Source organism: Ixodes scapularis, unplaced genomic scaffold (genome assembly GCF_016920785.2).
Source record: "Ixodes scapularis isolate PalLabHiFi unplaced genomic scaffold, ASM1692078v2 PGA_scaffold2__306_contigs__length_199485367, whole genome shotgun sequence".
Classification (NCBI taxonomy): Eukaryota; Metazoa; Arthropoda; class Arachnida; order Ixodida; family Ixodidae; genus Ixodes; species Ixodes scapularis.
In genome coordinates, this window is record NW_024609857.1 from 140616451 (window position 1) to 140643824 (window position 27374).

The 27374-nt window shown below is 48.4% G+C and overlaps 1 protein-coding gene across 2 annotated transcripts in view; it reads right to left on the bottom strand.

The window, feature by feature from the left end:
* LOC8038987 (scm-like with four MBT domains protein 2) overlaps window positions 1-27374 on the bottom strand; it is a 72116-nt gene that overhangs the window by 10184 nt on the left and 34558 nt on the right. For both annotated transcript variants that reach the window (XM_040215316.3, XM_040215315.3), the window contains exons 11-16: window positions 21412-21480; window positions 11562-11761; window positions 7369-7403; window positions 6327-6573; window positions 3840-4018; window positions 1255-1343 (exon numbers count right to left, since the gene is read on the bottom strand). In XM_040215316.3, the coding sequence (XP_040071250.1) occupies window positions 1255-1343; window positions 3840-4018; window positions 6327-6573; window positions 7369-7403; window positions 11562-11761; window positions 21412-21480 (819 nt within the window). The remainder of the gene's footprint in view (window positions 1-1254; window positions 1344-3839; window positions 4019-6326; window positions 6574-7368; window positions 7404-11561; window positions 11762-21411; window positions 21481-27374) is intronic.

Sequence of the window (27374 nt, forward strand, 5' to 3'; positions counted from 1 at the left end):
TCGTCCATCTTCCAGTGCATGGTCTTTCATCGACTAAACGATTCAAGTGCAGCGAATGGCCCGCGTCTTGCGCTTTTAGTATCTGCTTGTGGTTGTACGTGTTCAAGCCTTCGACTGTACGCTGACCTGATATAAAACAAAATATACGTGGAATAGAGACGCTCTGAAATACATATTTGTTCCATTTTCCTTTCCTCTTACTTCTCTAAATATATAAAATCGACCAATATATATACATTAGAGCGAAGCTGTTTGTGGCTAGGGCTCCGAGCATTTTTCGTGTGCAACAACAAAAACTCGGGTCATGTCTACGCTCGCACCGCTCTCTCTTTGTCGTTGTTCCAAGCGCTTGCATGCCTAGTCTCCGTCCGCGGGGTGGCGGTCCTGTCGTGCGTGTCTACTTTTTGCAGGGTGGTGTTCCCATTGCGTGTGTCTAGTTTCCTCCGGCTCCTCAAGGCGGTGTTAGTCCTCCACATGTGAGTGCGTACCTTTCGTCACGACGACCACCGATCGAGACAAGTAATGCGTTCATACCTCTGTTCAAAATTCTGTGTCATGTCTGTGTCGTGTGCTGAACAGCTTTGCTAGTCATCTACCATCACAGAGTGGAATGGCTCGTGATTTTATTTTTTGTTGCTTCGCCCATTTTGGCGCAGGTGTGGCACAATTTTTAGCAAAACCGGCACTTTGGCGTAAGATGTAGCAGACTTTCGTTCATGACACGATTTGGCGCCAATGGTGCAGCACTTCCATCGCTGCATTTCTTATGAGCTGTGAAAGCGAAAGCATGCAAGCTGCTCGTCCGCTCCCTTTTTCGTCTGCTGCACACTTTTCGTCGCCGATCAGCGTGTGTAATCTCCTGGGCACGGTGACCTTCGACGCTCTGTGCCCAGGGGAGCAACGGCGCGCTGATGGACACGCAGCGCCATGGGGTGAGCAGTCCTGGAAACTGAGGAGTGCAGCGGCTGATGGGAGCCCCGTCGACGCGCGCCAGCCAATGGAACCGAAGGAAACTAGATGCCGTTTTCGCGCTTCAACTGATGACGTCAGCTTGCTCCATGAGACAGTTAATGCTTTTGCATTAAAGTACGAAATAGGCAATTAATTAGAACATAAGAACAAAACATTACAAAAAAAAAATAGCGGCATTTAAAAATTGCTTTGATTTAGTGCTCTACCGCACGCGTTAACCGGCCTTACAGGTCGGGGGCTCTTGGCAACGCGAGCCCACAAGCCAGACCAGGAAGCACCCACCGGTGCAGGGGGTGCCTCCTCTTTGTCGGGCTGCTTGGGCTTCCGCAAGGCCAGGTGCCGCCGGTGACGCTTGCGCACAAACTGGTAAGCTGCACGAGAGAGAGCGCCGCGTTAGCTTGGCAGTCAGCGGGACAGCACCGAAACCAAACGAGAGTGCTCTGAACCAGGCTGCCCGAGCTGCGATACATTTTGCCGAGCACTTTCTGTTGCCAGGCGGACGGGTAACAGGGCAACGTGTAACGATAACTGCGTCACACTCCAACGACACGTTGTCACTGGCCTCACGCCGATGCTCCAGTCGGTTCGCTAGGGCCATAGCTTTGGCCATTTACCAAGTTATGGTCAAACAGAATGTAGGTCACAATTGTATGGCAAATCGCTGGGCAATTGTGTCACATACGTGAAACGCTCTGGCATCATGTGACATTAGGTCACATGACGTCAATTTTCCCGCTAAATTTAGAGGAACTAAATTGCCATATAGGTCACGGTATGTCGATTGCCCCGCTAAATTTAGCAGAGAAACTACATTGGTGTGTAGGTCTGTAACGTCCCATAATGCAACATGCACAGTTTTGCATTATGGGACGTAACAGACCACGGCTTTGCAGAGTGCGGCTTCACGATATCCGGAGTGACCAGCCAAAGAATGTTTCATGTGAAGAATGACGGGACGACAGAAATGCACCTCTAAAATGGGGCTGTCCCGGCAAAAGGGGGACTTCTGGGGCCCTAATCTACATGGCAGGACCAAGAGACCGGGGGACATTGCCGTCTGCTGCAATTGGTCAACAATGCGGAGCTGGCCTATCGCAGCAGGCGGCGATGTCTCGGTTCCCTGGTTCCGCTGTGTAGATTAGGGCTCCTGGTCACCCTAGTCAGTACCCTAACTGAGCACTTTCCACCACTATGGTAGTTATGATGACAGTCCTTCGATACTAACAAAAAAACAAAAAAAACCAGGCAATGTCGCGTATGCGCTAACGGTATTCCGGAGAGTACTCTTGACGGATGTCGTGCAAAAAAATACTGGCTCCGCCTGTCTGGGCATTTCAGAATAAAAGGTTTGCTTTATCCCGATTTGAAAACATTTGATTACTCTTTAAAAAGATATTGAAACTTCTTGAAACACTTTGGTTCATCAAATGCAGTTCGAAGAGACAAATCGATTCGTGCTTACATTTTCAAACTTGGTCCACAGGCGGCAAAGTTAAGAGCATGTGGCAAAAATGTGGAACGCTTTCACTACCTCCGCTGGGGACACACTCATGTGTGCGCGCCGCGGTACTGCTGCTCATGCTCTCCGGCGATGATGTAAATCTTACGTTTCACGAGTTAATTGCCTCACCACGGGCTCAGATAGTTTTGCATCAAAAATCCACACATCACGGGCTCGGTTGTGGTGTCTGCAAGAGCGAACGTGAGATCGAATTTGGCTGTCACCGAGCGAGACGAGATACTATAGCTTGAGCACATGACTCATCTGCTAACATGGGTGAAAACGCGGATTGGCTTGCTGTACTCCCTCCGTTCACCCTTGAACTGAGACTGCAGAATGTACCACAAGCACGAGAGCTTGAGGTCGCTGCTTTGAAGCGCTCTTCTGCAGAATGAGCACTCGCGCTAGGAATGCACGTCTCAAAGCCAGGAATGCGAGCTAGCTCGCGCTTGTAGCTTTGGTGCTTAAGGCTGAACAGAGTTATATAAGATGTCATGCTCGGATGAATACAACGAGAAAACACCTCCGCGTCATCCACTAATGTAACCAACAGAAGTCGATAATCCGCTACAAACTGAGTGTCACGGCAAAGTGGCATTGAACGCATGCCAAAATCGTGATCGTTCGCCATTTCACGAAGGACGCGGTCGACGACCCACGCTTCTTTCATAGTTGTAACTGGATGAGGCGTGTTGCTTCAGTTAACCCCCGTTTTCTCCTTCCGCTCTTATCGCCGTTCTACCTTCGGAAATTCCATAGATTCTGTTGCCACGCAGCAGCCAACGTCCACCGACGAACAAAGGCGCTCGCAATGGGCACGTCGGTAGCTGCGGGACCTCTCGCCATCCGTCCGTCGGCGAGAAGTTTTTTTGTTTTTCACGTGGAGGCCTCAGGTTCAATTCCTGGGAGCTAACGCTTTTTTTCTTTGTTCTATCGATTCAGCGTTCTCGCAAGTTCAAGAACCTCGTCCGATTGAGGTACAAATGTTCCATGCGCCGAAAGTCCTACGCCGAACGTTCCAGAATCCCACGTGGGTTCAAAAAGTGCTCCGTGAAGCGGTCCAAGATCGGTCTCGCTCTTATGTTTGAACCTGCTGCTGCGCCAACTTCGACGTCCGCGACGCTCCGTCATTACCTTCCGTTTTCTTTTTGGTTTGGCACAAGCTCGGCACATTAAACGTTTCGGTTTCCTCGATTGTTCTTTGTGTAGTCAACCCGTCATTCGAGACAATATCGCCCGACTACAGACTCGCGAGCGCTTCAAACGCCCCTCGCTGGTCGATAACGCTCGCCCAAACGTCCGATCGGCAACGAAGGAAGCTCTCGCCCTTGGAGGGCTTCGTGCAAACGGAAGAGGGCACGCCCACCGTAGCGGGTCTTGGTGAGGCTGGCGCAGTTTTCGGGGCAGCCCTCGTCGCCGTAGCAGCGCGGGCCGAACAGGTTGGGGCAGCACTGCAGCTTGGCGCACACGCCGCGGCAGAAGGGCTCCAGCTGGCTGCTGCACCGCACCGTCTCCACCACCGCCCGGTACGTGCGCCCCCGGTACCTGCGGAGGGGAGGGACCCCCCGAGATGCCGCAGGTGTTGCCACGCCTCGTTCCCGTGTCGTCAGAGGACTCTGAGAGACGGCCCGATTACAGGGGCCACGATGCAAACTTTGCATTCAAATTTTATTTATTCTACGTATCGCGCGTGAGAGGGAACTTGCATTCCCTTCTTCTGTACCTAGCAAAGGACCGGTGCGGTGGTTCTTGACCATCGACGCTTCGTGGACCCCTCTCAGATCCGTGGAAGTGTCGAGGGACCTTACCCACTGGGGGGAGGGGCAACAACGATGGCAAAAGGGTAAATGGAAACTGATTGCGCGCAAACACGCTTCAAAGCTTTGAAACGGAAAATAATCGACCCTGCCGACTCAGCGTACGCAGTTCGGTCTGTATTCAGCTTTGCAAGATGGCAAGCGTCGATATAAAATCAGTTTTATAGCTCAGCTCAACAATCTTCTCATATGGACCGCAAAAAAGGCCTTTGAGGACCTCAGAGGGTCTGCAGACCCCCATTTGAGGACCACTGGCTAAGTGAATCGTTGAATATGTTTGTGCATAAAAATTGACATTAAAACTAGTATACTCGGAGTCAACTATTCTGTGTTTCATTATCGTGGCTGGCTTTGCTTCCACGGTGCTGCCGTCTCACACTGCTGTGAGAGCATGTGGCCTTGCCTTGCATCTCATTTGCACTGAATCTCGTGCAAAGGTGCACTGTGGAATCTACGCTAGACCGCTAGACTTGCCTCGACAACATATTACAAAATAGTTTACATTGACTATATATCTACCAGATGACTTGGTGTTTAACTATGCCCCCAGCCAGAGCCATTTGAACTTTCCCGTCATATTTAGCTAGAAACTTCACCACTAAATTTAGCAAGAACCTCCCCCATTTAACTTTGCAGCAAATGTCAAAGGTCACAGCTCGCACAGCGTAGTGTCAAAACTTGCCAAGTCGAAGACATAAACATAATCTGTGTTAAAAATGTAGATTAGAATGTAGAATTCCACCATCGTGAAATCGCACTCAGTCGGTGCAATTCCACCATGTTAACTGAAAGCAAAAAACACTTTTATCCCAAGCTTCTGCCACGTGGTGAAGCCTGACGGTGATCTACGTAACCGTATAGCGGACTGTGCTTTTCACGCGCCGGATTTAGACTCAAGTTTCTCCAATCTTTTCATATGAACGTACAAACAAATGTGATAAAGGTCCACCTAACATATGCCAGATTGTATTATACACAAGTTTCAGTGGAATTACTACAGTCCTTAGAAAGGTCTGGAAACTTCGGTAGTTTCCGCCCCGGGAAATTTTGTCACCACAAGTGGCCCTGATGCAAGTTAATATTAAAAAAAGGTAAAAAAAAAGTATTAAAATCTCTATTAGAAAAAAGACATTTGGAAAAGTTCTGCTATCTCCTAAAAGCGGAGACGTAGCTTTCTTCACATAGCATTTCAATTATTCAGAAATAATACAAACCTTAGGTCTCAAATGTAGATTGTGCTTCCAATCATTCGTCTTTTTGACAGGTCCGTCGGTTCTAAGAAGGAGTACCTACATCCAGCGACTTTCTCTACGATGGCCTCTCAAAACCCCGTCTATCCGTTCTGAGCAATAAAACCGGTTGACTCCTAATGTTGATCGCGTGCCCCAGGCACTTCAACTGACCCCAGGCTAAACTTTCCCATAGCGTGATGGTGAAAAGATTCCTGACAGGGTAATCCAAGGACTGTGGTGTTACGTACTCGACAGCGTTAGCATCTCCCTCCTCCACCCACCTTAACCCACTATCGGTATCCTTTTTGTAAAAAGGACAAAAGGAACCCAAGGGCAACAGTGAGAGAAATTCTCACCACAGCATGACAATTTATTTTTATGCAGAAAAGATGTTTTTACCGACATAAATGCTACGGGTACTTAAGATGTCACTTACTGGTTCGACAGATATTAGGCATAGGTGTACATCGGCTCGTAGCAAAGTTTTGTTTTCCTCTCATCCGGGTAGCGTCATCTTCTCAAACTTTCGCATTCTCCACTGCTCACCTCAAATTTTCACAAAGTTTCGAGTTTCGGACACGATTTCATTTTTTCGATGGAGCCCGGCGCAGTCTTACAAAGATAAAATCTGAGCTCACGACAACAACTCAATTTTGTTTCGAACCCATCTCGTCAAAGACCACCACCCGCGAAATTCGAGTGCACTAAGCGAGACGCGAAGATGCCTTTCCGAGATTTCGCGGAGTGCCCCACAGGCTTCGCGGACTCGCAATCGGGGAGCGGCGGGGGCCCGGCGTTCCTCACTTGGCCTTGAGCAGCTGCTGCTGCATCTTGGGGTCGGGGGGCCCCTTGAGCTGGAGCTCTCCCAGCACCCGGGTGGACTTGTAGGCCACGCTGATGATCTGGCTCAGCACCTCCCGGAGCACCAGGGCAACGGGGCCGGGACCGATCTGGCGGGGCAGCTCGGCCAGCCGGCCCTTGGACAGGAAGGGCCCCGAGAAGCAGCGGTGGTTCAGGAAGATGCAGGGGCACCAGGACGACCGGCCCGCCCCTGCGACACCGGGGGTCCCCTCCCGGTCAGGTTTTGCGGCAGTACGATCAAAGCCCCTTCATGGCATTCACACTTCACATTCGTTAGAGGTATCGATGACCGCCGTTGGGCGGGATACGTGCCACGAGCGAGCGCTGCGCTGCCGTTTGCTTCAGAGGAACGGTCGTTTCGGTGCGGCGTCGCCGTTTGCCACTGGGGGACGCTTATTTTAGTGCTCCGTCGCCACCTGCTTTCGAGGGCCGCACGGCCCTCGAACACCTAAGGGGAGGCCGGGCAAAAAAGCCGCGAGACAGCTGGACAGGTCCCCGGCCCCCTGCAATAGTGCGCTGACAACTAAAGAGATGGAGAAAGGTTTTAGTTTTACACATCGTACAAGTTGATCAAAGGGCACAGAACCAAAAATAAAACGGCCGGTGAGCAGTGCTGTCGGATGTCGCGATCCTGGCATTCGGTTATAGATGTTCCGAGAAAGGCAAGCGAATACCGGCGGTGTCGTTGTCGGGGCGTCCCGACTCGGTGCTCCATGAACCTGCCACGGACTGTTGAGCCAAGAGCAAGCTACAGCGAAAGAAGCGTTTGTCACGTCTGTTTCTCCTGCCAGGGTCGTGGCAGGCGACGGCGCGAGACACTTCTACGACGTTGTCGGGGGGGGAGGCAAACTGTGGGAACGCGTTTGAGGAAGCGGTAAACGCGCCGATCGAGGACATGCGCCCTACTGGAAACCTTTGTTGTGAGGATTTCTGCAAACCTCTCGCTAAGTTTGTTTTTTCCAAACGTTCAAGAAGGAGCTCTTACCGGGCCGGACGTCCTTTGTGTCTCCCTTTTCGGTGCTGCAAGAAAAAAAAGACATCCCGTCGAGATGGCTACCCAAGCGTCTGACATCGAGTCGAAGGAATCGCATTCACTGATGCAAGAGTTATGTTGGCTGACCTTGACTTTGAGGCAAGTAATTGAGCATTCATGTCATAGCGCATTCAATATAGTAAAGAATGCTCAACATGCACGTGCACATGGCCTCGATATATTTTTTATTTTTTCAATTATCTCATAATTTGAGCGAATACTGCCAGTGTCTTAAAATATGCTCAGAGGGAGTCGTGCCAAATGACAGCATATTCGACAAAGAAGTATGATATATAGTCTTTTGACACTGAAAACACATTGTCAGAAACACTTGAAAAAAAAAAAAAAATAATTGGGCAGGTTGGGAAATTTTTTTTACCCGTCTTTTTGTTTTGTTTGTTGCCATCCACAGAATTCATCTAATAAATCTAGAGAAACAGGTCTGCCATCTCCCCCTTGCATTTTGGCTGCCTCAGAACAGCTGAGTATGTAGGCAGACACAGGTGCTACCGGTGGGCCCAGATTACTGGCAAGGTTCTGATAAGTGCAAAGTAGCAAGTTAGTACCACCTCCAAAGTGAGTACTTGATCTGCTTTAGATTCATTCTGCATGAAAACACTAGCATCATCACTTGGGCATGCTAACGCAGGATGCCTACTAAAATTACGTTTCTAAATCCCCTAAATTTTTCCGGTCTCTTGCGAGTATTTGCTTGCTAACACTGAGACTAACTGGGAGAAAAAAGATCTATGCTCATGACAACCATAACTGACCTGCCTGCCCAACATCTTGATCGAGCGAGTTCATCAGCAACCTCGATGCATTTGTGCACACGGCACAAATGCACCTGAGCTGCCAGCAAACACTCCATGAAAACTTTAACGGGTATGAAGGCATTCTAGACATCATGTTGCAGTTTCTACAAAACAGCATTCTTGCGAAAATTTTAAGAAGCACAGTCTACCTAAGAAAATTGTTTTTCTGCCACCCACCTGTCGACTACGGACCAAAAGTGGTGTATGGTCCAGAGGTGGGGGCTATACGTCAGGGGTCTCATTTTGGTCCCCAGCGAAAGTGAGAGTTTTCTTGGCTGCTGATTGGACGTGGCATCGCAGCTTTTTGCTCAGCGAGCGGTTTAGTGACCAATGAAAAATGTTCGAGCTGTTTGTTCCAAGTCCATGGTTGGGCAATACCTCGGTGAGAGCGTCTCAGCATAGATCAGGGGTGGCCAGGCTGACCATGCCTCAGAGTCGCAAACAAAGTTACGAAACTTTCAAGAGCCGCGGGGGGGGACAAATTTTTGTAAATAGCAATAAACGGAACTCGAACTTCTTTCAGTCTATCCGAGTCAAAAGCAGTTTAACTGTATGTAAGGCAGTAGCACAAGACTACCAAACCGCAACCTGCCTTTAGATTTAAAACGCGTTCCATTTCTCGTTTTGGGGACGTGCTCATGTGACCGGCAGGGAGGGGGGGAAGAAGGCTGGGGAGGGAGCCGCGAGCCGCACAGTAACATGGGAAGAGCCGCGCGAGCCGCAGCTTGGCCACCCCTGGCATAGATGATGAAAGAGGTCCCGTGACCTCTGATATGCTTATCCCTTTATCCTCCGGTAAATTTTTGCGCGTCTACAGCAGCAAAACAACTTGAAGTGTTGCAAAGGAAACACGGGTTGTCCATTGCTTCAAACGCGAAATAGCAGACAATCACAATTTCAGTCTGCTTGTTATCTCACCTCGCTGTAGCACTTGCTTTGTAGCAGACAACCCACTTTTAAGGCAGATGTGTCTTAGCGGTGTTTTCTATAAGAAAATAGTCGTGAACGAGCATCATAACTGGCGACACGCTGGAAGAGCTACAGATGTTAAGGTTCTATCTATATAAAGATATATAAAATTCGAGCCCCTGGAGAGGCTCGATCTTGCGTAGGTGCGATGGCAGTCGGATGCTATAGCCACCAAGCAGAGCCGTGTATAGAACGAGTTTAGTCAATGGCAGGAGTGGGCAGAGCCAGGGCGTGCACTAGATGCAGATAGAGGGCTTGGCATGCTCTCTTGGCCAACCAGAAGCTGAAAAGAATCCGCTAGCAGTGGTAGCGAGAAACAGTTTTAATAAAAGCATAAAGGTTAAATGTAGTAACCCTTCATGGTTGAAAATAGGGTTCAAGTGATGTTTCGATCATGATCATGTAGAAAGATGTAAGTAACGAATGTCCCGCTCAACTCTGTTTTGCTCGGACAGAGTGTGACCGCTCGGACGGCAGATTCGCGGCTCTCGGTGCCTGGCGTACGGATTATATTGATCGTTCCACTAGTCGCACTCTTCCACCGTGATTTTGGATGACCGTGATTGAAACATCACGTGCACCATATTTTCAGTCACTGAGAGTTACTCCAATGCACTTATTAAGTTTGTTCCTTGCGACCACCTCCAGGGTATTATTTCCGGCTTCTGGTTGGCCACATTCGATTTTTTGAAGACGCCTTGGAACACGTCCAGCCCGCGTTTTGGCCAATGATGCCCAATGAATGGCCAAACTCTCTCCATATATGGCTCTGCCACCAAGCTAGTATAGATGGGCTAATGATTTTATTTGCATACAAAAGTGCCAATGGCAGGTTTTGAATGGAAATAGTTACTAAAATAAAAATTGAAAATATAAAAAATAAATAAATAAATTAATAAAAATTAAATAAATAAATATAATTAATAAATAAGGAATAAAAACAACAAATAAGGAAAAAATCAAACAATAAATAAAAATTAAATAATTAAAAACGAAATAAATAAAATCAATCAATAAAACTATAATAAAGAAAAAAAAAGAAAACACAAAATTAATGTAAAAAATGAAGAAAAAAGTGAAAGCCGTTTACAACTCCCTGTAACACCGAATTAGAGTGCAGCTCTTGAGGAGGAGGAGGGAAGGGTACTGGGGGGGGGGGGTGAAATAACCTGGGGGGGGGGGGTCACGTGACGATGCCGATGATGTCATCAGTGACGTCACTGATGACGTCATCAGTGACGATGACGATGCGGACTCCGATGACGTCATCAGCGATGATGACGATGACGATGCAGATGTCGGTGACGTCATCAGTGATGATGACGATGACGATGCGGATGCCGGTGATGTCATCAGTGACGATGACGTCATCGGGGAGGTCACATGACCTTGGCGGGGAGGTCACGTGACCTCAAGGGGGGGTCACGTGACCTTGGGGGTCACGTGACTTTGGGTGTCACGTGACCTTGGGGGTCACGTAACCCTGGGGGAGGGGTCACGTGACCTTGGGATGACCTTGGTTACGTCGACGCCGCTCAAGCCGGGAACGGGCCCCTAAGAGCTGCGCTCTAAAATTTATTAAAAAAAATGGATGATAAAAAGAATTAAATATCTAGCCCAAACCGGAGTGTGGTTTGTGTAGGACACATTCCAGCATGATCAAGCCTGCGTAATTTTTTTTTTTCCTCAGCAGACAATGCATGTTGTTTTCTCGTTTTATTTTGATCTGAGAATGACACTTTGAAGCGGACAAACCCCATTTTTTGTTTGCATTAGCAGACAAATCGTCTGCGAATGATATCTTAGCTCATTCTGTAAAAAACAAATGAGATCTCGCTCTTGCGGTGACCAAAATTGGACCCCAGAACTGGACCACTGTGGCCATCTTGCCCAGCGGCAAACTTCTCCTCAAGAGGGATTTTGAGATCACGTCATCGGCTCTGTGGGGACGAGAAACTAAGGATACCTAACATTACCGGCAAACGACAGCCGTAAGCTCGTCCTTGCTTCGATTATTATAAAGTTTGATTTTGTGTGCAGAAAGAGGGCGAACGAGCCTGAATTGTAAGCGAAACGAAAAGCATTCGTGCACTTTAGGAGCAACACATAAAGTTACTTTTCGGGAAAGTTACGTTAAGCAAGGATTAAAGAAAATGCCAGACACAGCGTATATCTGCCGAGCGGAATCAACTTAATTGTTAGGCACTTCCTCCTCGCATAGCCGGTCACGTGGCTCCAGAGTCCCCATTTCGCCTGCCAGTCGAAACACCCGTGCAGACCACCCCAGCAACGGACAATAAACTGCATTAAGGAAACCAAAACACCTCTTGGCCAAGGCAGAGGGAGGGGAGCCCCTCTCACCTGGAGGCCTCCTTGGTGGTGGCGGAAGGCTGCGGCCGCTGGTAGTCCCTGGGGGCCCGCAGGGGGAACCCGTTGGAGGCGCACCAGCCCACGGGGAAGAGCTGGTGCGAGCGCAGGGGCACCACCAGTTGCTCCCCACCGGGCTCCAGGCGCAGCCACACCAGCGGGGGGCACACTCGCTCCACGCCCGCCACGCACACCTGGCACGACACCACCCCTCACAATGAAACAAACCCGCTCGAACTTAAAACTAAACTATTAATTAATCGGATGTTTCGCCAGGAGACGGGAGACATTGTCAGAGATGCCAAATGGGGGACCAGTGGCCGAGTGAACTAGCACACACCAGTTCGAAGCATGTGGAAAGAAAGTTTGTGCTGCGGAACCCAGGCATCCTGGGTTCGATCCCCACCCTTTTCGGTCCGGATGAGCGCCGTACTGGAGTGCAGTCGTGCGTCACTACTGCGTGGTTCATGCTGGGGTCTCCAGGCTGGCACTGGTACTGCACTGGCTAAGTTTCTGATCTACGGTGTAAACCAGCATCGCCGCACCTCAAAGGCAGGCCGACCTTCCACAATATAAAGACAAACGTCAGATTTTTGTTTTTTTTGTTTAGTGATGCTAAGGCGGCACCTAGATCAAAGGCTCCAAAAACGCCAAACTAGAGCTGTCGTCAAATAAAAAAAAGCGCACTTTCGCCGGAAGAAATCCTTGCCCGCAGCTTTATTTTGTTTTTCAACGTCAGCTTTTGGTGCTGCGCAAAAAATCTGCATTTATCCGGGCATACATCGAAGAAAGCGGGACGTGGGCGAGGGACCCTCTGGCCGTCAGGGATCATGAGAACGACCCGAATACTTGGAAATGGAAACAGGATAATGGGTGTTGTTCCTGGAGAAAGGGGCAGGCTCGCAGACGGTTTGGTGAGGTTCGTGTTCTGGGTGAACATGAAATAAAGCTGCAGACAAAGATTTCTTCTGGTGCAACTCGGGCTGTTCTTGTTCGAGGGCAGCTCCAGTTAAGGGTTGTTAAGTTTTCCCCGATTTCGATAGAATGGGCTCGGGGGGGTTATTTTCCGGGGTTTATCGGCACTTATCAAAAACACGGAACCCTACTGATTACGTTTGCATTTCCTACTTTGTGACACGTTCTTTGGCATTCTCTAATGCCACCATCCCATTGGCCCTTCTTTTCTAAGCCGTCGGTAAACTATCGGGAGCGTGCAACACCTATAGGGGTTGCACCGCTTTGCCTTGGCAGCTGGTTGACACCGCCACCAGAGACAGCGTTGGCGTTACGCCACAAAGCGAAGTGCCGCCTGCTACATCCTATTCTGATGCGCCCACAGCGTCTTCGCCGCTTCTGCGCCTTCCCGCGGCCGTATCTCTCGACCTAGTAAAGATTTGGCACCTTGACATTCAATATCTACCCACGCGTTGCTCTGTATCTGCTTTCCGTCATTCAACCCGCGGGAGTCGCTCGAAGCTCGGGTTTGATTGTGTGTCCCGCAGTTGTGAGTGGCAACAGGGGTGGCATACCGCCGTGCACGTTTTTTTAGTAATGTGCGAATAGTGATTTTTGAGTTCAAAGCGAATTTAAAGCGAATAGTGGCCCTGGTAGAATATCTTCTAATCGAATATTGAATAGTTTTTCGGATTTTCAGTACTGTGACCCATGCCTAAACGAATCTTCAACTGAACTCATGAAGGTACTTCCCAGCCTTCCACTTGTCCACTTCTAAGCTCAGTTATTTTAATTGAACCATGGCATGTAAATGACAGATTTGTCGCAGTTATCCTAATTGAGGGGATTTATAAATCTGCTCGCTACATACAAATACATTGTTCCACTTTATATTAGAAAAAAAAAAAAAAGTTTAGCCAGAGCATTATGCTTTTTGCTTCTCAAATATAACTACGTTCAGTAGCAAGCTTTTCAACAAAAACAAGCTTGATCATGCTGACAAAGGCTGGTACGCACAGAATCGTCTGTGGGGTCTCTTCATAAGGCTCTTACTGCTGCTTCTGCCATTTCTTACATTCCCGATAAGCTTGTCTCTTTTTTCTTCTACTGTAGCCACGGTCGAAGAAAGGGGCATCTACATGGCACTGCCTCGCTACAAAGCGAGCGTGTCAAAGCTTTGCTCCAACTCCTAACAGATGGTGTAGCACGACATGCCCACACGCTTTCAAGGCCACGAGGCATGCAATTGCACCTGGGAGAGCGCCTTCGAACGCCGTGCGAAGGGGTCCGTCCCTCTTCGTGTCGAGAGCTACAAGTTAGCCCCACTGAGTGCGCTTTTCACTGTGGCATGAGCCTCCTATGAAGTTCCCACTTTCTATAAGCGAGGCACGCACAAAGTGACGCGTGCATTGGGGCCCGCGGTGGAGCAGGGCCACGAGGTATTAAACATTCTTTTCGGTTTGCCACGACATGGAGTCAATCGCATTTCTTGTGGGTGCCGCTAAACACCAAGACGTGGTGTCAGAAGTGGGATCCTGCCGCCTCAGAAGCTTCGGGCTTCGCCTTGTGGTTGCGGACCCGACGCAGTCATGGTTCAGGCAAGCGTCGCCGCCAGACTCGCCCTCAGGTCGCCTGAACCATTCCACTTTGGGAATGCTTCGGAGTGGCCAATGTGGATCACCGAGTCTGACGATTCCCGTCACGCAACCGGACTGGTCTTACAGAATGAGGAAACCCAGGTACGAACGCCTCTTTACATCATGGATCGCCAGGGTAAACAAATTTTCAACAACTTTGGGTTAACCGACACCAAGAAGTATGGTACCATGGAAGCGAGATTTGACAGTCACTTCGTTCAAGTCAGGAACATAGTATACGAGTCTGCATGTTTAGGGGCTCACTGAAACAGTGGACCAGTACGTGACCGTGCTCTACAACATGGCGGACCGATGCGACTACGGAAGCCTGCGTGACCGCCTGATTCGTGACCGCTTTGTTCTTGGGCTGCAAGACAAGTCACTCTCAGAAGCTCTTCAGTTAGAGGCTGCGCTCACTCTAACTTCTGCGCTTGCCAATTAAGGCTTGACGGAAAGAGTATGTTCACAGGCAGCAGGTGTCGAAGGCAAATGAAGTGCGTCCGCCTGTCAAAACTGAAGACGCCGACTTGGACGCAGTGGCGCGCAGTAAAGGCTCGTCATCTAAGCCTCGCAGTGTCCCATCTTCTTCAAATACGAAATGAACCTCCCAAGCAAAACAACCAAGCTCCACGTGCGGTTATTGTGGGGGATTGCGACACACTTGTTCCGAGTACCCGCACGAGTTGAAAAGTGCGCTCGTGTCTGCAAGACCAAGGGTCATTACGCATGTGTCTGTAATAAGATGACTAGGGGAACCAAAGGCATTTAAATCCCCCAGTCATCTGGTGCTGTTGAAGAGTTTGGTAGATGGCAAAACCGTGAACAACGTTTCACTGACTGCAAAGATTTACACCGGTGTGGAGGTATTAGCTGTCCCAGATACATTTTCGGGAATGCCATTGCCTGGCCTGCACTCAGCAGAAGAGGTCCTTTCGGAGCCTAGTGGACCTGCCCTGAAGGTGTTGGGGAAGTTTGATGCTGTCATGACATGAAAGGAGAAGTCCACAAGACAAGAAGTTTACGTCGTACAACAACTCCACTCTGCCGTTCTTGGATTGCCTGCCACAGAGGACTTGAGACTCATCAAGTTTCTTTGCAACACAGAATGCCTTGAAAAGTGCTTTGTTCCACACTTCAACGGCCTTGGGACACTTCCAGGAGAGTACACCATCCGTTTAGACCCAGCAGCGTTGCCTTACTCGCTGAGCGTCGAGCGTCGAGGGATGCAGTGATTCAAGAGCTCAGTAAGATGGTGGGTCTGGGAGTCATTTGTCCAGTCAAAGGTCCGACCGACTAGAGTGCTCGAATTGTTTGTCCTGAAACCTTCCGGAGATGTAAGGATCTGCATCAACTTGACTCGCCTCAACACCTCCGTCCTACGAGAGCGTTACGGTATGTCCTTCCAACTGCGGAAGAAATGCTTGGCCAGTTGGGGGCAGCGGCAGCATTTTCGAAGTTGGATGCCAATTGCGGGTTCCATCAAATCCGTCTCTCTCCCTTGTGCCAAGAGCTGACCATGCACATCACCCCAATTGGCCGTTGTTGCTTCACACGACTACATTTTGGGATAACGCCGGCTCCGGAATACTTCCAAAAACGCATGTCCAAGATCTTGAGCGGACTGCCCGGGGCTCTGAACCTCATGGATGATATGTTTGTCTACAACAAGGACCAAGCCCAGCATGATGCAAACCTGCACAAGACTCTCAAGCGCCTAAAACAAGCTGGAGTCACCCTCAACAAAGTCAAGCAAAGTTAAGCACAGGGGAAGCTACCTTCCCTGGATGCATTATATCCTGCCCCAGTGTGGATGCGTTATATCCTGCCCCAGTGTTCAACTAGACAAAGCAAAGGTCAAGGCAATCAGAGATCTTCTGGCTATAGAAGATTCTGCCGGCATCTGTCGGACCGTTGGAATGGCAGACCATCTAGCAAGGTTTCTTGCAAACTTAGCACAAATTACTGCGCAACTCAGAGATCTGCTTCGAAAAACGTCGGAGTGGACCAGGGGTCCCCCAGAAGAAACAGCTCTGCAAAGCATTGGGGATCTCCTGTGTTCAGATCGTTGCATGGCTCACTGTAACCTGTCGTATCCCACAATACTCTCGGCGGATGTGTCAACGAAAGCTGAGTCTGTCATCAAATGTCTGAAGAGCATATTTGCATGCCATGGGGTACCTGCAACAGTAGTAAGCGACAATGGACTGCAGTTCTCCTGTGATGCTTTCACAAAGTTTGCCCGGAATTACATTCCACAACACTACCAGCAGCCCTCATCATCCTCAGGGAAACGGAGAGGCTGAACGCACGGTGCTGATGATGAAAAGTCTGCTTGAGAAAGCAGAGGACCTGTACTTGGCTCTGCTCACATACCGTGACACCCCGGGTCCTACAGGGCGGAGTCTAGCCGAAGTCCTCATGGGGCGACGTCTGTGGACATGGGTCCCAGTGTAACCAGATCTTCTGGCTCCTGGCCAAGTTAACAACAATGTTGCAACTAGACGTGACAGTCAAGCCAAAAAGCGCCAAAGGGAGAGCTTCGACTGCCCCCCTGTGACTCGACGGCTACCTAAACTGAGTCGTGGATCAACCATGCGGGTGAAGGGCATCAAGTGCCCGGGGGAGGTCAAGCGGACACGCCCAGGTCCTACTGGGCCAGAACCAGAAGAGGGGACGTTTGCTGCAACCGAGGAGCCCTCAACCAATTTTCGGCTCATTCTGTGCAATGCGACGGGTTGGTGTTGTGGCCAGCAAACATGACCACTCCTGACGGACCTGCCTTACCCGGCGAGGACGTCACGGCGCACCCCACGGAGCACCCATCAACACTGCCAAGTGTCGAGGGCTGGCAAAAACTGTTTGCACCCCCACCGGTTTGGTGAATAATTAAAGACTAGTCGAAACTGTAACTCATCCCAAGGGGGAGATGTGGCATGAGCCTCCTTTGAACTTCCCGCTTTCTATAAGCAAGGCATGCACAAAGTGGCATGTGCAGCAGGGCCTGTGGTGGGGCAAGGCCACGAGGAATTAGACATTCTTTGTGGTTTGCCGTGAAACGAAGTCGGTCTTATTTCTTTCTTGTGGCGCTGAGCACCGAAACACTCGCCAAGCGCCGGTGCACTGCGGGGAAGCAATGCCCGCAGAGCTTGGGGGCTTTGCGGGTATTGCTTCCCTGAAGTGCACCAGTGCCCAATGAGAAGCGCACTCCACAGGGCTAGCCCGCTGCGATCCACACTTCGGAAAGCATGAATATTGCAGTTCATCTCGAAACAAATACAGAATAGTGTATTACTCGAAACTACCATGTACTACTCAAAAATTTGAATATTCGCACAACACTAATGTTTTTCGTTTATCTGCACTGGAAGATGCCCCTACAAAGCGTCTATGTGTTCGACGGCGGTTCTGAAATCCCTACGGGGTGACAGTCACCAGTGCCAGTAATTGACCAAATTTAGATGATAAGTATTTTTCGTTCCTCTTATTATCGGATTGCTCTACACTTGCTGGTGAATTTGAGTGGATGTGCTGGGACTGAGATGATTGCAGCGCTTTTTGCCAGCGCAGGGAGGGGATCTGTTTTTTCCTCAATTTCCGGGTTTTGTGTAAAAAAGTAAGTGGCGAATGTGCCCCCAAATGTCTTGTATAGTGATGTGCTCAGGTAAGCTGACAATAATTATCAACTAAAGTTGGCTACGACAGTTTGGCCGTGGTTTATGCGAAACGCCTAGTCTAGGAGCCGCACCGTGGCGCTACTGTCTTGTCGCACGCTTCTAATAACAGATTCCGCAAAAAGTGCCTCGCGACCGGCGGAACCGAAGGGCAGACCCGCGAGACCTTCTTTTGTAAAACGCGCAAGAGCGGTAGCAAAGATTCGTGCACCTGTCAACGCGGCTCCGTCGATAAAAAGTGCCTGCAACTTCCCTCAAAGAAACTTACAAAAAAACTTCATGCAAGCACCGGATGATTCCCTTCTGTTTTACATGATGCTGCGAAACCACTGACATTGCAGGTTGCTGTTGCGCGAGAGTCGCTTCCCCTTTCATGTGCTTAAAAACACTGCAAAGTGTCCACTTCGGTCAAGCGCCCATTATTAACGTGTTCCAAACTTGCCAATTATACGTTAAGTGACCAATTTCACCGGACAAGCGTCTGTGCCTAGAATGATCCAGGTTTCCGTGAAAGTGGGGTGGGGTTCCTCCGGTATTTTACGGTATATAACCAGGACCTGAGCATAACTGGTTGGCACATTTTTACAGATGATGTATTTTTTTTTCCTGCAGTCCACTGAAGATGGAAGAATCTTCAGTGGACTGATCTCAAACATTTATGTGGAGTCGAGCTGGCCCACCGTAAGTGTTTTACATCAACGTGCGACTTGGCAGCCTCACGCACGGTATAAGTACAAAAACCAAGAACTAGAAGCCAGTGGCATGCAGTAGTCAGCACGACACTTGACCGAAACACAGAAAGTCCAACCATGAAAACTGAGACATTGTTTTTTTGGCAAACACTCATTTGCAAAGAAAATTTAAATGCCTCCACAGATTGTAAGAAAAGAAACTGATTTAAAATCGCTTTACAAAGGAGTGGCCAAAAAACTATGACAGAAAGAAAGAAACAAAAGGCACTCAAAAGAACAGTTGTCAAGACAAAAGGCACAAAATCACAATGCCTTTCGTACCTTCTGTGCCTCGCTTCTATAAATTTGCAGTACAGTATAGACCACTTACAACGTAACCGCTTATAGTGCAGGACCGGGTATAACGCGGTTTTTTTAAACCACCGGTTCACCTCCCATAGAACTCCATGTAATTACATACCGCTTAAAATGCAGGCGCGCGAAGGGAAATACCGGTTATAGTGCGGTTTTTGGCAGAGCCCGCCGACCGCGCCGACGACCGGAGCAGCGAGCTCGCTTCCCTGTGCGACACTAGATAACGACGCTGACGGCGCGAGCCGCACGCTGCACTAGCGGGGCAAGGATGTTGCTCGAAAAAGCGGGCAGAAGCGAAGAGAGAGGCTTCAGTTGCCATAGCGACGGAGGGACGCACGCACCTGTCGTTCACGTGCGTGCGTCCCTCCGCTGCGTTGGAAACAAAGAAACAAACAACCGCAACGACAGACCAATCGCAGGTCGAGGAGAAGTGTTCGCGCGCGTTGCATGCTCTCTCCTTTCCCCACCAACCTCTCTTACAACGCTTCTCCTCCTCCTCCTCCTCTCCGGTCGCGGGCCGGCTGCTTCTATCCGTAAACATGGCGTTGTTGTGATCGTCGTCGTAGACGGCGTTCATCTCATCGTTCTGCGTAAAAGCGCTATCCTTGACTGTGAATTTTCGTTGTCTGTCGCTGTGATAACCCAGCACGTAGTACTAGAAGGGAAGATCCACCTACTCGTGCGGCGATGTCGTGGCGGCGCTCTCAAGACGGCAGAAACGCCCGTGTCGTCGTGTTTGTTTACTTCGACTACAGTGGTGATTTCTAAGCATTTGTGTCCTCGAACATCGCCCGGATTTCTTATTTGGCGCATTTCATGCGTGTGCTCAAGTTCAAGGTATTACTGGCGCGTACGTATGAAGGATGCGAATTTTCACGCGTTTTCATCTCCGGAGAAAAGTGATTAGGGTTAGCAATCCTGAACGCTCGCAACGTCCGTCCGCAACTCGCGACGCCGTTAAAAGGCTGCGCCAGGCAAAAGCCGCTCATTTCTTTCAAAATGTGTGACACACTTGAGACAGAGCTGTACTAGTCTGGTGAAATAAAGACTTTCCTCCAACTAAGCTTTATTTTTCATCTAACATAAAAATAAATTCTTTTACAAAGGTAAGTTGTTTCATGGCATGTATTTTGGCCTGAAAAATTGATGTTTTGGTTATAGCGCGGTACCGCTTATAGTGCGGATTTTCGCGACTCCCGAGACATACGTTATATGCGGTCTACACTGTATCCCTATTAAATGCAGGAGCACAAAAGCATGCAAAAGTGAGCCAGAGAAAGTTGTACAGTCAAATCTCGGTACAGCGAACACCACTTTAACAAACGTTTCAGATTAACAAACTTTTAAAACTTTAACTTCTGCGTGTGCTCTCAGCCTTGTCAGACGCGGCTTTTTTCGGAGTTTATTGCGTTTTGTTTTTTGTGCTGCACGCATAAAAAAAAAATCACCGACTACTTTAAATAAATGTGCTTTGTCTGATGTTGACTTGTGCATCTTTGTGAAAAACGAGTTAGGACGTTTTAATCATTGGAAAATAAGTAATTATGGTTAATTTCGTGGTTTTCACAATAACAACCTTTCAGAATAACAAACAATTTTTCGCGGCCCCCTGAAGTTCGTTATACCAAGATTTCACTGTAATACAGTCCATAGAAACTAAACTTGCCTTCGCTCAGCTACTTCAGTCGTTTGTGCCTCTTTGAGCACGTGTGCTCGGACAGTCTAGCATTTCTATCACTGATATCTACATTAATATTGATTTTGAAGAATTTACACGCAATATTTAATTTGTTTCCCCATACCTCGATACGCTCATGGTTGGCACGCTTGCACTTTCGACTCATCTGGCGTACATAATCACAGCTGTGCCCGTCCTGATGATGGATTAGTTAATCATCATCCTGCCCACTCCTTTTTTATGCAACTTGCTAAGCGCTTAACACCTTAGAAATTTCTCGAGCGGGCTACGTGACATTCCGGTCTTTACTTAAGTAGAATTTTCGTGCCATAAGATTCATTACGATAGGAAACAAAAAATAGCTATGCAGTAACAGCCAGGTCAGTGTAGAGACCCGAGTAAGGCGTGGGTCTCTCTTTTGCTCCCCACCACGAATGATAGGGGTACCGGAAGTGTATGGTGCCAGGAGCATGTCTCTGACTGGTGTGTTTAGCGCATTCTTAAAAGTGGTCCCTCCGTTTCCACCCGATGACTTCTCAAAAGTGCCCTGCCGTTGAAGGCTTAGCGACGTTGCAGTGGCGGTGGATCTGGCAGACGTCTGTTCTTCTGAGAGTCGATCTCTAGGCTCGAGTCCACGGAACCTTCGGCAGCCGGAAGTTGGCACACCGCAACGACAGCGACGATCGCTGTCTCCCAAGCTTTTTTCCGGAACTTCTACGCTCAACCGCCAGGATCGCGACGCCTGACAGCACCGTACTCCAGCTTTTGCAACGTCATTTGATGCCATTCTTTAAGACAGCTTTCGATGCTTGGGCAAAATGGGATGCGTTCCAGGATCCAAACCGGAAGTTTGCCTACCTCGTTGGGTTTGTGGACGTTCACCGCCTCGAGCTTCTGTCCCGGCTCAAACCCCAGGCTGTCCTCCTCCTGCGGAACCAAACAGCACCCTTGGAATGCTCGCTCTCGCACGGGGGCAGTCGTTGTTACGAAGAATGCTGGGTGGATGGTGTAAAGCAGAGGTGCGCTAACTTCTGAAGCCCGTGGCCCCTAAGATACTTCGACACCATCCAGCGACCCCGTGACCCCACCTCAACCGTACTCTCCAATTGCACTTCAAAATTACTCGGCCTTCTGAGGCCCCCACGACCCCCAAGATGTCTTCTCGTAACCCCCACTTCGCACATCTCTGCTCTAAAGGCTCGTAGACCGGAAATACAGTCGAGCCCGGTTATATATTACTCGGGTATTTTGAATTATTGTTTATATCAAGCAGTCCAAACATCCCCTTGAAAATCACACGTAATACTTTAGAAGCATGGTCTTTTTGTACGCAAAGTGATTGCATCACTTTGCATACGGGTTGAGTGGCGGTCACCTACGACTGCCCTACAGCTCACACGGAACAGAGGTTGTCAAACGCTGTAGAGTGGAGAAACAGATAGCCGCCCCGAAAGACGCAGACTCTGTTATAAAGCGGGGTGCCGCGCGAAAAATGGCACGCCTGACCGACACACGGCACGTGACTTGACGTCAAGTTTGGGTGTCACGTGACGTCAACATGTCGTGTGACATCATGTCATGCGGTGTCAGGGTGTCACTCGACGCCAAGATGCCACGTCACATTGTAAGGTCATGTGACTTACGTCAAGTTCGAGTGTTGTGCGGTGTCACGTGACGCATCCTGTGCGTCTCGGAGTTTCTCGAAAAAATCAAAACATGCTCAAGTTTAACCGAAAGTATGAAATAAACTTTGCTCAATAATTCTGATAAGCACGGAAAGTGCAGAATGTGTCGTGCATGTATTATGCGTGCGTTATGATTTGCTACACTTGGTTGCGGGGAGTTTCGGGTGGTTTCGGATGCTTCGGACACGACACACCCATGTGATCTCTGAGTTCTACAAAATGGTTGAGACACGTTTAAATTAAGCTTTCCACGGCTTCTGTTTCTTCGATGGGAGCATATAGGGCCTTGAATTCTTAGTACTTTTGAATTTTTAAGAACCCCTTGTGGCAACTGAAGTTACTCACAAGGATATGAGGTTAATTACGCCCTTTACTCTGTCGATTAATTTTTGTCTGGAGTTCTGACGTCATACACCCGTTGTGCTATCCCGTAGTACACTATGATTAGGGTTCAGTGTTTTCGAATAAATCAGAAAAACACTTGCCGGTAACTTTCCCGTCAATTCGGATTTAACCGAAAAACTCTGAGTTTCGAAGTTACAACAACAAAACATAAAACAAGAAAGAAAATTTTTTAAAAATGAACTTTTTAAAAGCAAGGGGTCAGTGGACCTGAGGAGATACCACTTCAGTTTCCTTTAAAACCTCAACCCACTACTAACAAAAAGGGTTTACCTTTTAGCTCATCAAGGTTTCTTCAGGACAATGTGCTTATGGTAATACCTCGGCAAACTCACTCACTCACGCTCACCGCGTGATTGTGAGTGAATTTGATTGACTTCATAATATGACTCCGAGTTCATGAGATGATATTGAGTGGTTCCGTGATATACCGTATTTACACGAATGTAGGTCGACCCATTTCTCAATTCTTGAAAATCTGAAGTGGGGGGGTCGACTCATAATCGAACCAAAGCATTCCACCGCCGACAAAAACGAAACAATCGCGATATCGAGAACACTTCGGCTTGTTACCAGTTCAGCCGGCTGTACCTGTGCATTGCGCTATTTTGTGCGCTCATTTGAGAACTTCTTTTTTTCTTTTATTTGTGCGAACGAGTATTATTGATAACGATTTGTAAATTAACCCTAATGTACAGTGGCGACGGCGCACGGTGCACCTGACCACCGGGGGTTGGCGGCACTTCTTGTAAGAGCCACTCCGGAGGCCGCTGGAACAGCCTCACGGTTCACACTCCGCGGCTTCTTTTCGCAGTTTTTTTGCACAATCGACGGTCGCGCGTCGTTTGATCGAGTGTCGAGATCCTGCTAAAGCGCCAACTACGTTTATTTTTTTTTTTGGCACGCGTGATCTGGACAGTTTAGGTTTTCAGTGCTCGTTTATGGCCATTCCAACAACTGCGCTGTTGGACGAAGGTTCGACCCGTCGGAGCGGGTGATGCTCCACTGGAGTCTGCAATGGCGTGGGATCTTAAACTGTGACGGCAACTGAAGAAGCTTCAGCAGGCCAAAGTTTAAATAGGTGGGGATGCCTTCCGGAGTCGGAAGTCAGGCTTACAACGTACGCCGCAAAAGTGCACAATCGGTCCCTACCCGTGACGTGCAACGCGATCGCTGAGCAAGTGTGGAAGATGCTGTCATTTGTGAAGTGCAAGGTTTCGTTAGGTGACGCCGACGACGTGCTTTGAGAACGTAGCAGTGATGATGACGGGACCAACATCACCAGTGCGTACAAGTCGTAGTCTAGTCGTGGATGGAGTGAGACCAACAGTGAGCATTGAGCAGCTTCAGTTGTCCCGCCTCCAGCGTGAACTTTCTAGTTTCGATAACGCCTGGGCATCTCATGCACCTCGCGCGTGCAAGCGAAGTCAAAGCACGCCAGAAGGGTTCGATCGCGTGTTGGAGGCTGGGATTTCAAAACGAATACTTTGCCGTTCCCACGTGTTCAAAATAAAACGCGCAACTTTTTTTTTTTTTTTGCTGATGTGCCATGTGGGGCGGGTTCACTTACAATCGAGTCGACTTACAATAGTATAAATACAGTTAGTTTAAGTTTGTGAGATGATACTGAGCGACTCCGTGATATGGGTACAAGTTTGTGAGATGATATTGAATGACCCCGTGATATGATTGAGCTCGTGAGATGATACCGAGTGACTCCGTGATATGACTGAGTTTGTCGGATGATATTACCGTAATATCCTGAGTTGTTACGCATCCCCGGAGTGATCGCCCAACCAATTTTTGGTCGAATACTGATTTCTAAAAAAACACTGAGTGATTGCCCACTCTTACAAATACCCCCAACACGGACTCTGGGATCCGCAAACATTCCCCTACCCAAATGACGCTGCCACGGACCTTACAGTTGGAGGATGTTCGTGACAAAGTAAAACGAAGAGGGGAAAGTCACTTCACATTGTTTGCACGTTTCCTCCCCGATTTCTGCGACCCAGAAATCGGTGTACATGCGTGTGACAGGAAAACGATGGAGGTAACAAAAAAAACTTTGCTTTGCTTGCAAAAACCTTTGTTCAGTCAAGAAAAAAGTTGGAAAGATAACACAAGCAGTAACCCATTCAGGGATTGTGAGATCAGCGAACGTCTCGTAACTCGAAGTGTAACTGCGGAATGTAAGGTCAAAGATGCAAGGTCAATGTTCGTCTCGACCAAAAATATGGTCACCGCAAACCCGCTCCTTCTCCTGGATGGTTGCGACCTTGGTTGCTAACGTTGTGCACTGTTTGAGACAAAGCAAACGGGTGAATAAATACTTGCTGGAACGCTGCACACATAAATTTATAGAGAGTCCAATTTTGAACTTAGTGTTCGTGGTGCCGTCCACGCCACGCAGCAATGCCGCCTGTTTGTTTCGGTTCTCGCTGTAGCTCGGGGGCTACAAACCGAAACAAGCGAACGCCGTGCTCTTCTCATTCGTCTAATAATGCTAGTCATCCTCCTCGCCCTACAAAATTTCATCCCCTCGTTTCAGGGCACACCACCAATGTTCTCCATTTTCATGCAAAATACATGTTTTCAAACAAAATCCACCCATAGGCACATACCTAATGCTTGAAAAGAAAAGTACTTCCCTTCATCATGATCAATTGGGGGCCTAGTTGGTTGAACATCTAGACTGTGAATTAACAAGCGCAAATGACTAAGAAGAGTAAGTTCTCTGTCCTGTCCCCTTCTTCTCTTCTTAGTCATTCGCGCTTGTTAATTCACAATCTAGATGCCTCCCTTCAAGCTAAAAAAAGAAAGAAGCAAAACAAGCAGCACCTTCGTCGTTACAGAGCATTAAGTCTGGCAGGCATTACTTCGGCTCGGCATTGAACGGCACATACCAAAACTGACCCAAATGACAGCAAGCAGCACGGCGAGGTGAACCCGCATGATATTTCTGAGTCGGTGATATTTCCGAGTCCATCATATTTCATATATTGTGAGTCGGGGATTTTGGCGATATTTGCGAGTCCGTGATATTTCGAGAGTCCATGATATCCGCAATATTTTTGTGGTTGGTGATATCAGTGATATTTCGTGACATATTTAAGTTGGTGATATTTTGTGATACTTTTGAGTCGGTGATATTTTGTTATATATGTGTCTGGTTTTGGTGATATCAATGATATTGTTAATGATGAAAGTCGAAGGTGATATGAGTGGCACTGACTTTTGAACCTTGACGAAGTTTGTGATATGACTGGTGGTGGCTTGGATCTTGCAAAAATTTGTGATATGAGTGCAAATGAATTCTGAAAAATCTTTGTGAACGTGATATGATATTGAGCGACTCATATCCAAAATGCCGACCTATGGTTATGGTACCCAAACTTTATATTATTCTTTTTTAATTTTTTAAAATTGGGAACACAGTAGACTGAACTCAAAACTTCAGAGAATTGGGAATCTAACAAAAATAAACTCTGATACCCCACGAATTCTCGGCGAAAAATAAACTCCGAATACATGGAATCCTAGTTACGATCCACCCTGTGATGTCGTGAGTCCGCGTGGGAAGCCATTCCTCGTCGGGAACCAGCTGCGCGCAGCGACGGGCGCCCGTTGACAGTCGCCTGTGTACTAATTATGCAGCACTAAGTATGACTCGCCACCCACTATGATTTGTCCCCAACGGTCACCTGGAAACCAAGTGTGCTGGACTAAGTGTAACCCACTGCCGACCGTCGCCTGTGGACCGAGTATGCTGAACTATTCGCGACTCCAGCGACCTATAGGGGGCGCCACCACCAAACAAACATGGCGGCTGAGTCCAGGTCGCGGCGGCTCGGCCGGGCCGCCTGAACAGGTGGCGCGCTCAATTTAACAGATTTTCTTCTGTTTAATGCCCAATTTTATAGGTATTTGAACTGAGACGGTTAAGTGTAGCCGGTGCAGATAAACTTGCAAAGCATAGTTTTGTTTTGCCGGTGGTTTTTCTTCTTTTAATGTCAAACTTTCGTTTCGGAGATTTCGTTCAAAACCGAAACTATGGGCTGCGGAGAGGCGGTAATAGGCTCTAATCAGTTTTGATCATCTAAGGAAAGCGGCGATGACTACAGAATTGTTCCACAGTGAGTAACTTTTCAGCTAACTCGCATGCCTCGACCATGCAACTTATCTGTCCGCGAAATCGAGCTTTTGTGCGTATCCGCGTTTAAGAAACAGCTCCAGTCGTCTGCTCGGTCAACAACACAGGCTGCAGGAAAATTACAAAAATTAAGCAAGCGCTTCTTGAGCCAAGGACCATGTTAACCCGCTGGCGCCCCACTAAGCAGCTGATACTCGTATTTCAATTCAGGTTTTAGTAGCAATCGAGAAGTCATTTCGACGAGCGGGTTGTGTATTATATTACGTACTATGTCCCACTAAGGCGATATTAGTATATTCTTCGGGTTAAAATATGAGCTTAGTTGACTAGCTATTAGGTGAGCTGCTGAATAAAAGTATATTTGACAGACAGAGAGGTATTACTTAAACTTAGCCAAATGGTTCTATAGCCGGCAGCACTTAGACAAACTGAAGAGAGTCTTCATCGGACATTCACGCGGAACCTCTCTGCATTGAACTTTGCTTCGAATCCTGAATGGAGACAATGAGTATTTTTTGTGGCCGGTCAACCTGAGCAATGTAGACGTATTTTGCTGCTGGCTTCGACGTCCTTGTAATATA